This window comes from Atta cephalotes, assembly GCF_000143395.1.
Source record: "Atta cephalotes unplaced genomic scaffold scaffold00095, whole genome shotgun sequence".
Taxonomy (NCBI): Eukaryota; Metazoa; Arthropoda; class Insecta; order Hymenoptera; family Formicidae; genus Atta; species Atta cephalotes.
In genome coordinates, this window is record NW_012130159.1 from 137,750 (window position 1) to 157,004 (window position 19,255).

General features: G+C 31.6%; 1 protein-coding gene across 1 annotated transcript; it reads right to left on the minus strand.

Moving 5' to 3' along the window:
* Positions 1 to 13,567: 13,567 nt before the first annotated feature.
* LOC105624922 (polycomb group RING finger protein 3) lies at positions 13,568 to 14,583 on the minus strand. The gene is made up of 4 exons (XM_012206264.1): positions 14,307 to 14,583; positions 13,991 to 14,136; positions 13,775 to 13,918; positions 13,568 to 13,699 (listed from the first exon to the last, which is right to left on the minus strand). The coding sequence occupies exons 1-4, from the start codon at positions 14,581 to 14,583 to the stop codon at positions 13,568 to 13,570; spliced, it is 699 nt and encodes a 232-aa protein (XP_012061654.1).
* Between the last annotated feature and the right edge of the window lie 4,672 nt (positions 14,584 to 19,255).

Consider the following 19,255-nt stretch of genomic DNA (forward strand, 5'->3'; position numbering starts at 1 on the left):
AAATAACGCGCAAGCGAATTCAGGTTTAGGGAGCGAGAGTCGCGAGTCGCCACGAATCCGGACGCGTTTCGCTAAATGAATCTGGATCTAGAAATGAGTCACGTAAGATGGACACGTTTGTCGCGAGAAAGCTAGTTCACACTCGAGAAATAATTTGACTGCGGCGCGCTTTCTAATGATAATAACGCGAAAATGCGAAAGTTGCGCAACGATCCTCGTCGCATCACGGCAGAACGTAAACGGAAGTCCGCCGAAGTGCGTGAGCTCTTTGCTTCCGGAGTTGTTTAATCAAGAAGACTATAATTTCTTTCTAATTATATTATAATTATATGCGTTAATTACACTAGTCTCTGCGAATTGAAACCATGGGCTCAATGCTTGAACCTAATAAACCTAATAAAATGATGTGACATAAAATTGGGACGCTGAATCCAAAAATCAAATCCACTTATTGCACGTAAAGAGTTTTAGCAAAGTCACACAATGACTATATTATACAATTACATGTAGAATATACGAATTTGATTAAAAAGTAACATTAGATTAAAAAAAAATTTCAATAATTTTTATATGAGATTTAATGATTTAAAATGAGATTTAAAAATAATTGCAATTATTTTTAAAGTTTAATTAAATATTTTTGAAATAACCATGTTATATGTATAGTTGGCCTAAAAAATGATTATAAATTATAACGATTTTAACATTCTTATGATAATATTACTAACTAAAATTATACTAACTAAAATTATAATCATTTTCGGTTGCCAACTATATGTATATTTGTTAATAAATAATATATATATATATATATATATATATAATTATTATTTATGCTAATATTATAGCAGTAATAATCATAAATCTAATAACATGTAATTATAGTTACAAATACTAAAATTTTTTTTCAGTGCTTGTTCGCATGTAAGCGGAATTCTGTCTTTAGGTTGATGCATCGTAACCCTTCGCGGTTGAATAAACTTCGCGACTCTTCTTTATGTAATAACGGAATATTGCAACAGGGAAAGTCACGCACTAAACGTAACAGGCTGTCGAACAAGTGCGGGTTCGTGCATGATGTCTCTAAATATAAAGAAAAAGAGTCACACATGACGTATAGACGCCCCTGCTTTGAGTACGTTGAGACATAGCCTATAAGGAAGGATAATTTTCCAGAGACCTACTTTGCGAAAGACCTGTTTTTACACATGGTGCTGATAATGATAAAAACGTAAATAGGGAAAGTACAAGCTAACATGCGTGTCATGTTTGTCAGACTGATCGAGAACGCAAATAGATTCACGAAATCGTACATCGGTGATTAATTATGGATGACCCAATTATCGATGCAGTTCTTTCGCATCATGTAATCCGGTGACTTAGAAACACGATCGTGAAATCGTGAAATCAACTGTTGAAACCAAATGCTTAAACAGTGATTTCCAACAGTTATCTTGACTAGTTACCGTGTCGGAGATAAACGCATAATTTATACGAAAGTACGCTGGTTGGCTCGTATTGTTGTTTATAGAGAAGAAGAGACTTGTAATTCTGTTTTCGAAATTATCGATCGGTTCAATTCTTTACTTGTAATGGCAAAGGCCTTTCTCTGCCTATTTCTTCTAGAATCGAGCAATTCAATAAACAGAAATAAACATTTTGATTCAATTCAATATATTGTTTTAAAATGACCAAAAGACGTCATTTTAAGAAACGAATTTACATTGTCAGAAACAAAGAATGCGTAAACAAAGAATGCATACAACAGTCTTACATCAAGTCTTACAAAAAATCTTACATCAAGAGCAAGAAAAAGAAAAAGAAGATGTCGCTTACTAATGGATGGAAGCATAATTACGTCACAGTCGTACATTCCAGGTTAAAAGTTTGGAAACACTTCTTAAAAATTGACATTTTTAAGATTACTTGTTAAATATATAACAATTAATATAACAATTAATTTTTTTTATTTTATAATTCCTTATATCTAATATAACGTTATTACATAACGTTATTGAATATGAATTATTATAAAAAAACAACGCTGTGGATATTTGAATAAGTAATTGTAAAAATGTTGTTTACTTATTCAAATATCCATAACAACTAATCGTAAAAATTATTATTGAATACGTAACAACGTATTTTTTTAAACAATAATTCTTTAAAATTTAACAATAGTTATTAGAGGTGGCTCAATAAGATAAAACATAAATAAGAAGGAAGATATTTTTTGCCAGAGTCATATATTAATTAAAAATTAAAGATGTAAATATTTCGGCCAAGTTTTACATTCCTTTCCTTTATTGTAATAATTCTTTAGATTCAACTGTTATTAGACCTGAAGAATTATTGTTAAAAACATATTGTTATTATTTGTAGTATTTGAGTAAATAATCACAAAGAACATTAATTTTTTTTTAATTTCCAAACTTTTTGATCCGGAGTATTATTATGAGAAAGAGGACATAATTATATTATGTCCTCAAATTACATACAGTCGTCTACGGTGAACATTAGAAGAGAGAAACTCCCTAGACACTGAATATGATCCTCAATTAAATAAAGAGGTATTCAACACTAAGCGTGTCGTGTACAATAAGAAGAATATAAGATAGAGCTTGAATAGTCTCGATACAATAAGATAGTCTGAGTGGATTACACGGAAAGCGTTCCGCGAAATTGACACAGTGCGATGTCGGCGATACACGGAACAGTAATTGACCGTTTTACGTGAAAATGGCCTTGATAGAAGAGTCAACACGACGACGTATCCCGCGTTGTCATTCCTGGAAAATCCAGTCATCGTGTGACACTCGTAGGCATCATAATTATTCACATTGTAGGTACAGCTAAAATAAAGCCGTTATTCCGAACCGATCGGGTCCACCGGAAGTAGCCGTTCGCGGAAATTCGAGTCGTGTGCAAGAAGCCGTCGAAGCGTTCCGCAAATTTGGATGACGTCTCACCGCGTAAATTTCGCATCGGGTCGTAAGGGTCACCATTATTATTTGCTTCAATGTCAAAGTGATACTTCCGGGTTCTAGCGATTCAGTGACTCACTCGGTGAATCGCGATTGAATTGAATTAAATAAAAATCGATTCGATTCGAATTTGAATCTCTATGATTCGAATCCGAACTATTAAAAAATCTTGAATCTCTCTGAATGGTTTGAATATAAATCACATACAGGATGAGGCAGTAACTCTGTCCACTTAGAATATCTCCGCTATTTTTAGAGATATGAAATAATATATTTACTAAAGTTGTATAGGATCTTTTCAATACTGAGTACATCGAAACTTGATCATAACAAATATTATTTTTCTTATACAACACAAAAGATTGAAGCAATGTTGCAATATTGCAGATTGCATTGTAATATTGCAGAGATATTATATAAATGTAAATTAACAATACGCCTGCAAAATATCAGGTATATGCCTGATAACATTCTAGAAACATTGCAAAACTGTAATTCTTTAATTATGTTACTATAATAATAATATAAAAATATAATTTTTTATAATATTCATGTAGTACAGTCTTTTAATTTAACAGTAGTTTTTATGATATAATAATTAATATAATTCATTTTTAACAAATTTATTAATCTATTATTTCATTAGCTAGATTTTATTTTAAATATGAAATCAAAAGATTATATAATATCGAGTTTGAATACAATTAACACATCATTATCGGATAAGACAATAAATAATTAACCTGCTGGAAACGATTTATCGAAATATTAATTACGAAATATTAATACGATCGATGATATATTTATTTTATGGTTTTATCATAAAAAAATTGCTTTTGGGAAGCATATTACTAGAAATGTGATTTGTAGAAAAATTAAAATTAGTGAAATATATGTACAGAAAATAGTTTTCATTTTAGAATCTTCGTAAAAAATTTATCCAAATACATTACAATATTGCTAACAAAAAGCAGACATCTTAACATTGTTGGAATCTTGCAGCAATGATTCAGCAACGTTTCGCAATCACCATGCAATATTGCAATGTTTTTGCAATCTTTCTATGCTGTATGGATGCATAGGAGATAAAAATCTCTCTTTATTAATTATATAATAAATTATATAATAAAACTCATCCTAGCTTAACAATAATTATATTAATTAAAAATTGTGTCACTAATTCGACTTGATTAATTAATTTGATTTGATATTAAAGAACCTGATTCGCACACCTCTAAAGTGTTTCTTATTCACAGCCGACGACGTAAACTTTCGAGAAGTGACATTATTCCCTTTTGATAATGCGCGCGCATCGAAACGGTATCGCGATATCAAAAATAAACATTCCTATCATGCTCGGTGTCATTCATGTTCCACCATACGAGCGGAGCATTGGAGGGACTCCGCCTGCATTCATCCGGCGCGGTTAGTTAACCACACATATGCGGGTAGAATAACTCCGTTCTCTGTCCATGCAGCTTCTATTCCCCTCGCGCTCTCACGGCCTTCGTCATTTTCTCTCCAATCTCTCCCCTGTCCCCCTTTCCTTCGACAGTGACGTAGCGTCACTTGACGGAGGTATACCGTGCTCTTTCACGACTTCGTATTCCGTTCCGCGCAATTCACGCTGTCACGGAGAAGATCGAGATAGCTCCGAAGTCGTAAATGGAACGCGCGCGATGCTTCGTTTCCGACTTCGTTATTGTTTCATCGTGCCACCTTCATGTACAATTATATATTGTTTGCGTATAGCGTAGGATGCGCGGTTTTAATTCGTGCGACAACAAAGTCCAAAATGAATCATCGTTTAGATGATATATTAGTTCAAATTCTGTGGTTAGGATAAACATATCGTATTAGAATAGATAACGAAAAATAATATAAATGACTCATAGACGCATTCAACGGAAGGGAATGATTTAACCAAATCAATACTGAGATCAGTCTATCTTATCGTCGTTTCTTATATATTCATTGAGAGTTTATCAACTTCGAAAAAAAAAAACTATAAAGAAGCATAACATATTAATGAAGATGTTAACCAAATTAGAGATTCTCTAATAAGGAAGGAAGACATACTTGCAACATCCTGTATGTTTTGTTCCGCGTTTCATAGGAGTCTTCATTAGCTTTAATTTACGTTTCGTGCTCATCTTTCGCAGAATTTGCGTTTTTTTTTGTACCGGAAAAAACAGAAATACGACTATTGTTGAGTTATGACAGCTGATCTTATCGAAGTGACTATCAGTCACTAACATCGGTGTGACATGTTTTTCGACATGTCTGTCGACTCAATCTTTTTTTATAGGGAATTCTCATTCACTTGCATTATAGATTAGTGTATATGAAAAGTTGCTATTTATATAAAATTATCAAAGTGATGTAAAAGCACGTATATTTTAAACGATTAAATGCACAAAAATAATATCATCTCTTGTTCTTTAACAGAATATACGTGTATTGTTTCATTGTCAAAGCTGATAATATCGTACACTATATTTAGACATATGTTTTGACTGATAGAATCTCGTCTTGCTGACGTCTTGCCTTTTGCTTACCGTTCTGTCTCTAATACGTAAGGTCTGTTTTTTATTCCTGCACTAGAATTTTCTAGTCTGTACTAGAATTTTCTTTCTCGCTTTTGTTAAATATCATATCTAACTTGAAGTTTCGAAAGTGTACACTCTTGTTCACAGCCACAGATAACAGACCTTCGGCATCTTTAGTGCTTTGTATCTTATTATTACTCGAGTCGAAATTTTAATCTTACTATCAATCTCTTTCAATCTCAATTAAACCTTATAAATCTGTTTGATATACTTAAACAATTATAGGACCTCTAATCTAGTAACAAAGTAATATTGTAGTAATATTATTATTGAGATACTTTATATAATATTATTATGTAAGTTAAGTATTGTAATAATTACATAAATTATTATTATTATTATTATTATTAGTGAGATACTTTATATAAATTAGCCTTTTCAATGTCTAATCTAATGTAGTGATTAAATTCAACGAAAAAAAAAACAACACACAATGGACCAAAATTGATTCTATCCAGCAAAAAAGAATGAATCGAAAAAATGAATTCGCGACGGTCTTTCGTGAACGTCTGAGGAAGGATTTTTCGGCTTTAGCTACTGTGTAGAACTGCGACAACTAAAAATAGAAGTGATTTCTGATGCGAGATCAGAAATAGCTCGCGCGACGAGAGATTCGTCTCGAGCCAAACAATCTGTTTTGTTTCGCAATGTTGTTGTCTGTACGGCATGGAAGGTAAGATTTGTAATGACGCTTTAGAGTCGAGCAGACCTATGGATAGCCGAGGTAACGGACTCTCGACTCGAGAAGTAGCGAGAGAGCGAGAGAAACCGGTCGGAGCGTTCGATCGAATTTTTACTCCGGCTCGGCGCAAGTGAGCTCTCGTCACGGAATAATCACGCATACCGGAGCCAAGGACTCCGCTCGTGGCAGGCACAGTCGTGCACCGCGTGCAAAAGCCGCTCATTCATGAGTGACCCTCGACGAATGGCAGTTTCACCCAGTGGTATCTGGGAAAGTCGTAGAAAAAGGTTCGAATTTTAGAAACACGAAGACGCATTAATGACGATCGATGCACGTAGCAAACGCTTGAGGAATGTGTTGTCCACGAAGATATCTTTCCTTCTTTAATATGGCATATCAGGCTTATTTTGACAGTGGTGATTGCTTTAGAGAGTTTTTTCGTGGCTACACGTGGCATAAGTCTCGTTCTTCATAACTATAAACTGGTGTATTCTCTTTGTAGTTAAATGTAAAATACTGAAATAGATATATGTTTGAAATTTAGTGAAAGGAAGTTCTGGTACACTGACAGAAAAATGTTTGGTATTTGTAATTATAATTATATACATATATATATATATAATATTATATATACAATATTATATATATATAATTAAATATATATGTAATTATAATTATCAGAGTTGAGTTAATGTTTTTTTTAAATTAGTAAAATTAATGGCTTATAAAATTAATAAAATTAAGTTGAAAGTTGAAGGAATAAAGAATTAACTTAATAAAAAAAAAGTTAAGTTGAGATTACATTAAAAAAAAGTTAATTTTGAAAAAAATTATTTTTGAGATCAGAATGTCCTAATTTTTTTTTTAAATGAGATTACTTTAAATAACCCTTACAAATATAGATTATTAGGCAAATTTAATTTTATATTCATATGTAAGTTACTTATATATAATATAAGTAACTCTCAATAAGAGTCACATCATAAGATTTTTGTCAAAATCTTGCAAGAGAGAAGGATATATATTTGCATTATTTCTCTTTCTTCAACCTTTATCTACCTTTCTTTAACTTCTGAAACGATTGTTCATGCATGTTTACGATTACACCGCTTTGATGTATTTGTTACAAAAAATATAAAAATTTAGAAAATCGGTGGATGGATTCAACTCTGTTCTATGATTCTTCATTTAAAGCTCATTTCATATTTAAGTTGCTGAAATATAATGTTTGGGATACCTAAAATTAGTGTAATTCAAATATAAACGGGAATTGATAAAATCTAGTGAGTTAATAAAAACTGGATACCGTACGGTGTGACTCTTTATAATAGAGTCTCTTATCATAAAATCATTGAATTTTTTCTAAATTAATTTTCTAATGTTTAAGACTTTATAAAAAAAATATTAGCGTTAAGAAAGATAGAAAAATTTTCAATTAAAAAAAAGTTAATAAATTAAAGCTTGAAAGTAATTAAATTAAGTTAAAATTAATGCATTTAAAACTAACTAAGTTAAAATTAACTTTTAAACTTTTTTTTTAACTTTAATTGTTTCAACTAGTTACTGCCCAATTCTGATAATTATATATTACTATAACTATAATTATTCCTGTTCCACACATGTAAACATAAATATTAGTTATAATAACTATATATATGTTTCTATCAACATTTGATGATACAGCTATACATATAATAATAATAATTATTATTATTAACATTATAGCAATAATAACTATAAAGATGGAGTTTCTAACAATGATTATTTTACTATACAATTATGAAGAATTCAGAAATACCAAACATTTTTCTCTCCAGTGCTGCAATAAAAAATAAATCTTTATTCATTACAGGACAAGTATTGCCTTACCTAAGACTGTAAGGGTTTTTGCTTTTCAGATTTCTCTATATCAAAATTCTGGCAAATATATAAAATAATTAACATTCTAGAAAATACGTTCATTGTCTTCTGTGAGCCAAAGAGAGTTGGGAAAGCGAAATACACATGTTTGAGGCATTTTCTCACGTCTTTCAGATTCCAGATGACATGTCAATCGTCTCGCCGGTGAAAACTACAATTAGTGAATATTTAGTTGCAATGCAATCGTGCTCCAGGCTGTTTACAACAACATAAACTAACTAAATTAAAATTTTCTCCCAAATGCTGACGCACCAATTTTGAGAGCGATGTGTTACACTTTCCTCGTCACGTTCTAACGCGGTCGTGCGAAAACTGGGCCGCGCCAGCTGGATGAAGCTCCATTACATGCTCCGGCAATCGGAGCAATCGAACTGTCGCGGAACTTGAAGTAGTGTTTCCTCCGTCATCATCCGCGATCTCGCGTGGACCTCAAGTATATCTCTGATGAAAATTTTGCTCAAAATTTTTCATATAATTTTTTAGAATTTCTCTACAATTTTCTAACTTTTTCACATTTTTTATACGAATTGGAACATCTCTTAGAAAATCTACATCTTTTCTCAGAATTTTTCATATATTAATTATGAAATATCATAAGATGTAAGTATAATTTCTAATGAAATGTTACAAAATTTAAAAATATTTTTTAAAAATTATGGGATGAGAAATTTCAGAATATTTCAGAATTCATTTGTATGAGAAGTTCTGAGAGAAGATGTAAACTTTCCGAATATTTCTGAGTATTTCTGAAAAATGTTTCAATTCGTATAAAAATTATGAGAAAAATTTTCACCAGGGATATGTATATATAATCGGACACAGAGAATTATGGCATCCGTCTTTTATCTATGCACTATAACAACAACCTACGATAGAGCGAGCGATCTCTTGTATAATGCGCCCATGTTTTTTACTTCATTAAGTAAGCTTGTTCTTTCCAGCTGAACATACATCTTCCCAGATAACAAAAAATGACTTAAAGACGTCTTACGTCACAATATTAGACTTTATGTTATTTGGGTTGTCTCTTTTTTTCAACAGAGAGAAAAATGGACAAGGTGAACCGTACAAAAGTTCGGTTGAAAATGACAAATTTATTTTCTCGCGTACTTTATAGTCGCAAATAAAGCGTTCATAATCGATTTTTACATTTAAGACTGTCTTAAATAAAGTCTTAAGATTCACAGACAATGGGCTTTCTTCAATAAACTATTATCTAAGTTTTACGTCTTAAATCGTAAGACATCAATCAATCAGTCGAGTGCGAGAAAAATAATCGATTATAATTGGTCAATTTCTTATAGCTAAAGACTTAAAGCTTAGGTAATGACTTATTGTAGAAAGCCTATTAAAGCGCTGTATTTATATTAAAACATTACTTAAGACGGAGACTTGAAATAAGAACGGATTATGAATACCGGCTTTACATTTAAAAACACGCCTAAAGATATCTTGTGCTATGATATCGCTGCGTGTTAAGTATATTTTTTTAAACGATAGTGTTCTCTTATTAAAAAAGACTCGTATCTCATGATAAATAATACGTGATCGAATGCCTGATCGTACGTGTTCGCTGTGTGAAGCTTCCAGGAATCTCCAGCGAATTCTGCCCACTTCTGGTCAATTACGATGGCACGCAGGAGGACGTAGATCCATTCGCGTGGCGGATCGGCGCACACGCTGCACGTTTTGTTTTTTACAGCTACCGAATGTTGCGCGGCAGAAAATCACGCGCACAGAAAATATATACGTATATCGGAGCACGAGAAAATCAATTCTACTCACTCTCTCATTCTCCACGATACGCGACGCAAGCTGCGTACCGAAGCCTAGCAAGGTAGAACGCAATAGAAGTTCTTTACGCGTAAACAATGTGCGTGTAGAGAGTATACGCCACGCGTTCCCGATGTCACGATGCCTTTCATGTAACTGAAGCGGACTGTGAATTGCAGCAAAGCAGACCCGCAAGCATCCGGCCGGTCGCCTGCCACTACTCGATCACCCCGCTCTTTTCACAAAACGAATCTACCAAACAAGAGGACGCATGCGCGCGCTTGCTTGTTGAAAAAGAGCGCGAAAGCTGCGAATTTAAGGCACTTTGCTGTGTTCAGTAGAAAAATTAAATTACTGGATGAAAAATCGAGTTACAAGACGTTTTTTGTGTCTGAGAAATGACTTAAAGATGTCTTGTGTCATAATTTTAGACTTTGTGTTGTTTGAATTTGCAATCTATTGTATAATTATTTAATATAATTGGTCTTGTCCTTAGTTCCTCACTGGAATTATAAATATATAAATCTATCATATTAAGGAATCCTACGACAGTTGCTTCTTTTTCTGCTAAACGCAGCCGTTATTATTTCTTATTACAAAATACAGAGGCTAAACATAATAATTTGAACACCTGAGAAATATGTATTACTTGGTTTATTAATAATTAAAATATGTATAGAGTATAAACATATAGAGATATTGGAGGAGGAAATTTGCTTCTTCAAAATTCTGCTCTTCAAAATTACTCGCAACGATATTTGAATCAGACGATTGCAGCTAGGAAAAACGTTGAAGTTTCGAAGAGGGAAATTTTTAGAAAAATAGAGAGTAAGAAGAAAATTTCCTTCTCTAGCATCTTGTATAATTGGAAGATAGTTCTGTTAAATGAATGATCAATATTTCATTGATAATTATTTAAAAATTCGATTCTATTCCAACAAGAATCTATATTAAAAGCTAATGTGGGATCAGTTTCTCATTAATAAAACAAGTATTTTCCAAGTATTCACGCATTAATTTGTTCATCCTCTCTCTGTGTCTCTTATAATATTGTCTTAAAAATTACAGTGGGCGTATTAACAACGTTGCTGTACAAAACATATTTATTTAATAATTTATGGAGATGCGCATACACAGCATACAACGTACAAGCATTCTTGCAGTATCGCTACTTGGTGAAAAGTCGCATTCGATTTTCTAACGATTATGTACAATCACATATCTTTCACTTAGCGATCGTTGAAACAGGATCGTTTGCTACTTAAGTTCCTCAAGTAAAAGAATCAGATTAAAGCCTGTTCTACAATAAGGCCGCAAGTCGTACGAAATTCACAGTCGATTAGTTTTTTCATATTCAGCTGTGACCAATTTCTTATGACTGGTTTATGTTTCGGTCTTAATCTTAGTCTTAAAAATTGACAATAAAGCTATAAGATCGTTTATGCTTCCCCAGTCTTAACCGTAGTCTTAATCTTAGTCTCGAGAAAGTTCCTGTCTTTTAACTTTAGTCCTTAAGATTATGTTAGGACTAATTTTAAGCATAAACCAGGCATAAGTTTACACAACCCTTGCGACCCTAATATAGAATAAGCTAAAGATATCGATTGCCATTAACAAAGAATGTAAATCTATCTATTTCATTCTATTTTACAAGATAAAATCAGTTATCAATATCGACTGCTTAAAATAGAGTGAGAAAGCAACCAATACCAAAATAAGTACTTTATTGTCTTAAACCTCTACAATACATAATGATTTTCCTGTGTTGCTGTGTTGACCATGTTATTGGTTTGATTTCAGACAGTGCGAGTTTTCATGCTAGATTAAATGAATAGCTGGATTTAAAGGCCACGGTACATAGAAAAACTGAAGACATAAGACTTAAGCAGCAAGTGAATTGATTGATCATAGTAAAGACTATAAGACCATGTCTACGTTTATATAGTTCGATTTACACCGAAGTTATAACATCGTTATTATGAAACTAGCTAATCACTAGTCATTTCATTTTTCAGAGGAATAGCTATGATTTACCAACTTCGTAACATCGATATTATTTAGATTATAACTTTGATGTAAATCGAGCCATGTAAAACATAGTATACGACATAAGCAGTAGCGAATCCATCTTGATTTCCTTATTGCTTAAATCTTACGTCTTAAGTTATTCTATAGTTGTGTCATAGCCTTAACTCTGCTTGACAGAAGAGCTTGAATAAATAAATATCAAGTTGCTGTTATTGCACATCATTAAAAAAATACAATTAAAATTTTACGTCTATTTTTTCCTTTCATTGCTTTTTTAACAAGTGGATGTCATATTTCTTTTCATTTTTTTCTATTTAAGCAAATGACATGTGATCAAATAGAATACTTCAACTACATGACGTAGGATGCGTCCTAATTCATATAATGAACGAGCAAAATCGTGTAAGAAAAATAGCATACTTGATCTAGCAGATCAGTCAGCAACGTGTTCATCGTACTATTCTGTTTTATTTATATCGCTTTCTTCTTATTATAGAACAATCAAAAGTCATCATTCAGTATTAACTTTTACTTGAGGAACTCTATTTACTACAAGCGACGAGCGCCACGCGTTTTGCTCGACACGGCGCGCTATTCGATGGCGAATCACCTAAAAATATTTCGCTATCGATTAATTTTCTCTCTCTCTCTCTCTCTCTCTCTCACTTTTTGTTTCTTGCTTCCTCTTTTCCAATCGCGAGCCGATATCGAGAGAAATTTGAGACGCAATTAGAATATGTACGGCCGCGGCGCATAAATATATAAAGTTAAAAATACCTGACTATTCAGACCCGATTTCTTTTGTTTACTTAATACAAAGCTTGCGTCTCTACATACAATGCTGTTTGCGTTCTGTCAAAAATATTCTATGTACAAAGATGGGGTATGTGCTTATAAAAAGAATATACGATTTCATAAAATGAAGATCCCCGTGGCTCTATCTCGCGTCGTAAAATATAGAAAGTCTCACTCGTCCACTAAGATTCTGCATATTAGGAGAAAAGATGGTCCGCCGAAACTTAATGCGTAGGCATCGAATCTGTACACAATGCAGTGGCACTTGAATGTCTATAAAAAGCCCGTATATATTACACACTGCAAATTGGAAAATACAGATTCTCTCTTTCTTTAATCGTCACGATGATTTCCCGTACGAACCACATTTAAACATTATCAGACGTAGTGCGTTAATAAGAAAATCTTGAATTGTAAATAGATTTTCAACTATAAAGAGATATCTTATAATTCAACTATAAAGAGATATCTTATAATTCAACATGACAACATGATACATGACAAGAATGCTCTTTGATTCAACAGTAGGATCTCGTTATTACTAATATGCGATAATAATGAGATTCTGCTATTATTAAATATCGAATAACACATTTCGCGAAGTCGGTATATCACCTTGTTTCGCAGAATCGTCATCATCATTTCCTAAAATTTCACACAAATGCTTTGCAAATAAACGTAGAAATAAGTACTACAACAGTTAAAATGAGAATGTAACTAGAAAAATGTACAAATAAAGGAACGGATCCTTTGTGATTTTTGTACATCCCGAAAGGTTAATCTTGCATATCTATGTGTGATCTATATTGTAATCTCAAGGGTGGGTCCCGAAACCTCCATCTCGTCACATAAACGAATTTCAATGTGTGGTCTTTACCTAACAATTCGTTATTGCATAAAATATCGATCTGTCGAGAAATACAGACAAATTAATAAATGATAATTGTAACATTATCTATAATATCATCATCAAATACACTTACATCTCTATATTTTTCCATGCCGTTCAAAGCCTTTTTAGCAATAAATTTTTTCATATGCGTTATCGTAGCCTGAGCTGAACACCTGATAAATCGTCTCTTCAGAGTTTTCAAACTTGAGTTTGTACACTCCAAACATACGTTAACCTGCAAATTCAACACATTAATTTTAACTGATTAAAATATTCTTGTAAATCTATTTCTCGACGCTGCGGTTACCTGTTCATCAGTACGATGATAATCTGATTCTGCATGTGCATCCGCATTGGCTTTTTCCTCTTCAACTTCGCCAGCGTTGGGCAAAATATCTTTAGGACAAGGCAAACCTCTGGCTCTATAAAATTCTCTTTCTCTTTTGATTTCATCTAAAGTAAGAAAACATTTCTGTTAATAATTGAAAAGAAAAATTTATGTTAAAGGATTAGAAAATGAAATAAAATTAAGAGTCAAAACGAGCAAAAAAATCTTTTAACTTTGGATTATTGCTTTATAAAAACAAGTCTTAAATTTCTATCTATTGGAATAAAATTCTTACTTTCTTGGAGATCAGGAACTAATTTGTAGACAATATCCTGCATAGTTCTGTCGAAGCTGATGTACTGGAGTGGATGAGACTGATGTATGACAATTTGACATGTCGGACAGGTATGCTTTTCCTCTAGATGCTTTACCAAACAACTCTTGCAGAATGTATGTAAACATTCGGTAACAGTAGTGGCGTCAATTAAATATCCGCGACATATCTTGCATGTTATGTGACTGTTCAGAGTTTTCAGTTTTATCCTTCTTTCCATGGCATCGACAATCACCATTTAACAGAGAGATATTATCTGTAATGATGGATATAATGATTGCATTAATTAAATACAGATATTAATCGAAGGTTACTGGAGTAAGAAGGTTGTTGGAATGAAAACAGGTCATCACTCACAAGGAAATACTAGATTCAAGAAAATGCGAAACAGGTCGGTTTAATCCGCTGTTACAATTTCAGGGCGGTGTGCTAAATGTAATTGCGGAAAGTGGGTTATCGAATCCTAACCTCAATTTGAAACGTAATCGCACGATGGTGCTCCGGCAGTTTTTACTCGTCGCGGATTTCTGCGGGGTGGACTCGCAAATTCCACAGCATACTTGCACCTCGGTTCACAAATCAAAGCGAGTGATTTGTGGAACTAAGGGAGTTTCACTAAAAGTCTGTTTTAAAAACAACTCAATGGTTAAACGTTTACTCATACGACAACAAAACGGATTGAGGAATAAGACAGACTGATCACGGCGCCACGGCATTCGAACGACTTGAACTTATCAAGAAGTCTGATGAGAGTGGATATGATAGCATTTTAAAATTTTAAATGTAGAATATGTAAAAGAGATCTTATAAGTAGCTTATAAAGTAGCTTATACCCTACACACAATGCGAGGTAACAGTGATAAGAATAGCGATAGTAGAAATAAGCGACCCATACAGCTGATACAGTACAGAATTTGCTGCAAAACTCTGGTGAAAATTTTTCTCAGAATTTTTCATATAATTTTTCAAAATTTCTATATAATTTTTCAGAATTTCTATATATAATTTTATAATACTTTCTCACATTTTTTATACGAATTGGAACATTTTTCAGAATATCTTTTCTCAGAATTTGTTATATATATGTTAATTATAAAAATATCATAAGATTTCTAAGATTTTTTATAAATATAATTTCGGATAAAATGTTATAAAATCTAAAAAATATTTTTTTAAAAATTATGTGATAAGAAATTTCAGAATATTTCAGAATTCACTTGTATGAAAAATTCTGAAAGAAAATAGTAAACTTTCTGAATATTTTTGAGTATTTCTGAAAAATATTCCAATTTGTATAAAAATTATGAGAAAATTTTTCCAGGAAATCTCTGCAATATTATACTGTAACATGCAATGTTGCTGCAATGTCGCAACGATGTTATTGCAACTTTTGTGCAATTTTGTGCTGTATGAGATATATAGGTTACGATTCATTTATATGCTATAAATGCTTCGAAACATTTTTTGATTAGTCAATTAGTAAAATTCTTTCTTCCGATTGGTTAATTCAAACGCTTTGAAATATTTGTAGCCAAATGGACCGCACTTATAATAATTGTCGCCTCCTCTTCCTGTTTCACAATGCCCCAAAAGAAATAAAAATGTCAATCAATCTGATTTCGTATAATGTATATAGACTGTAGAATATTCTTTCTGCTTTAAGGTTATAGCATATAAACAGAACGAAAAATCTGAATACTGATTAGTAGTCTATAAGACAGACATAGAATTCCAATTCGTCGGAAATTTATCACTATTGCCTTATTTTTAAGCATTGACATACATATGTTAGATTCTTCTGTTCCTATCGCTATCGTTATTGCATCTCTATCTCTATTTCTATCGCTATCGCTATTGCCACATATTATGTTTAGGGCTTTAATAATTTTTAAAGTACTTTCGAAAATAAAAAAAACTGTTGAAAGATGAATATTCATCTGTCTCATGCAAGCTAATATCACATGCAATTAAAAAATTTAAAAAATATTTTCTATAAAAAATTAGGTCCTCTTGAATTTTTTTAAATAGCGCACAATTAATTCTTTTTTTAATAATATTGTAGAAACCTTATTAAGGAAAATGATTTTAGGAAAAATTAATGAAATTGTTGATTGAGTCACTGAGGATTAATGGATAATGATTTGATGTTAATCAGAATTTTAAAAATTGTAAATAATTTATGGTAAAAAAAATTCAAGAATGTTTAAAATTCTTTTTGGGTGTTAGGAGAATGCATTAATAATTTGATAGCAAATAAATCAAATTTTTTTTCAATTTTATCATAAAAAAGGGGGAGAAGTAGGTTGAATCTCGATTCAATCTATCTCTCCCCCTTTTTGTGAAAGGTATAACGACGCTTCTTGATAGAAAGATATATCCATATATGGAATGATTCTTAATATCACAGCAGAAATAAAATGTTATTTAAAAAAATTTTTGTTAATAATTTTTTGACAGATAACAAGGAACGGTTAAAATGTTTTGGAGGTCATTCAGAGTGATCTTGACAACATATACCAAAGAGAGATCATATCTTCCAATCGGCGTGTTATCATACAACATACATGTGCAAAATAATTCAGTAAAATATTTTTTTATTGTTAAATAGAATATTTTCGTGCCAATTATGATAATGAAACCATGAGTATAATTGTACGATTTATAAATTTACATCAACTTCCATTATATAAAATTATAAATGCCATCAGTTGTGTGAAAATCATAGATGCTTTTCATTTCATGGAACGTCAGTTTAACGTATCTGTATTTTGGAATTTCACGCGACACTTATCGGGAGACACAGATTATGTGGCATGGTCCGATGATTAAAATATTTGAATATATGTCGACTATGATACCATTTTCAGTTAACAAAGATAAGTATATCAATATTAAGGTAAGTATATCAATATTAAGATAATGACAACAGATACTATTTAACAAACGTTTTTATATTCTCAACTATTCGTCAATTTCAAATTGTAATATATTTCCAAATAAAAAGATTCAACGTTTCTTCTTACCTCATTTTGAAAGTAAGATAATGAAAAATGATATATATGTAAGAACGAGGGTTTTAGATGTCCCAGTTTTAGGTATATTATATTTTACATAATACAATATTTTAAAGAATAAACATCTCGTGTGTGTGTGTGTGTGTGTGTGTGTGTGTGTGTGTGTGTGTGTGTGTGTGTGTGTTCTCATATTATTCATACCTGTATTAGTAGTATTTCATATTATTATACCATTACAGCATAAAATAAATATCTCCTATAATTATAATAAATTTTTTATACGACTATGTTATTCTACATTATTTTTACTATTCCCTATTTTTACAATTCAAAGCGTTGTTACCTTTCACATGAAAATTCATTTGTATAATTTTTATTAATATAGTATATCCAGTTTATCATTTCAACATAGCGTTTATAAATTCTATTGCATTTTTTTCATGATAGCTTTTATCCATTTTTGCAATTGTTTTAAAAGGATCCCATTGTTGTGTCCAAATTATCTGCATTTATAAATGGCACGTAACAAAAGTTAACGTTTTATTTTTCGCTTTTGACGTCACGCTTCAATATCTAGCTATTGTGAACTATTTAAAAGCTTTAAATGATTTCCTAATTTTTCAGGGGAATGTATTTGAAAATTTGCATAGTTTGCATAATTTGTTAACTTTCATCATTCATTTATGATCTTTTAGCTGTTTTTTGTGCAATTTTATTTTGTAACAAATATATAATTTTTTTCTCTTTCAATACAATTTTAAATTGTAGGATCTGTCTGCGTATTTTATATATTATACAAAAATGAAAACTGCATATGTTTATCCCGTTTTTTCTTCTTTTCCTTTATATTTTTATAATTATTATTTTTAATATAATTATTATTTTTAATTTAATTATAGCATTAAATTATAAGAAAGATTATAACGCGCAACGCATGAATATCAAGAAACTGTTTGATGCTTTTTTGGCAGGAAAACTCAAGGACACTCAGAGAATAATAAGGTACGGAGGATTACTTTATTTTGACAGTTTGATCGATTTATTCGAGATGAAACTCGTATCGTGATGATGATTCCTTTACATTTTACATGGTTTATACACAAAATCTATGTAAAATCTCAGGTAAATTCTAATTTACCTGTGTTTATTTTCTACTTTCAAATAACAAATAATCTTTAAATAAACGCCTATATGTACAAGTCACAAATTAAAAAGTTACTTTCTAATGCGTAAATCGATTGTTGTCACTTTTTACAAAAGGATCGCTCAAGCGAGATGTATTTTAAAATTATGTAAGAAAAAAAGGAAAATCCTGAAGAGATGTACATACATATACCCAGACAGCCAACTCTCAAAAACAGATTCTACAAATTATCCGTTACAAATTTTTCAACAAAAAGAAGAACAGATTTGATGCAACATACTGTTAGTAGAATGCTGGTAGAATTATAGAAATATTTATCAATAAAATACAGTAAATTGATTGATTGATCACATACTGTACTGTTTTAATATAAATTAGCTACGAAACAATAGCAGAAGTCTAAGCTTTGCTTTTTGTTTTTGCCGCCAATCTACTGCAAAATTATGTCTGCAAAATATGCACTTATATAATGCAGACATAAGTCAATTTGCTAGCAATTTCTAAATAAATTTTTTACTGCAATATTTCGAACGATTTGCTTACTGGGTATACTTGAGATACATTGATATACAAGAAATAAATTATCTACCTCTAAACGCCTTTCTCCCATTTATACACGTATGATCAATATTAATACAACTACAAGACTTATAACGATACTTTGGACTTTTTTCTCGAAATTATCGTTTCTTCTCGCGTTTAATCTCTTACTCCACAGTACATTCTATCTCAACAACATTACAACGTTTGAA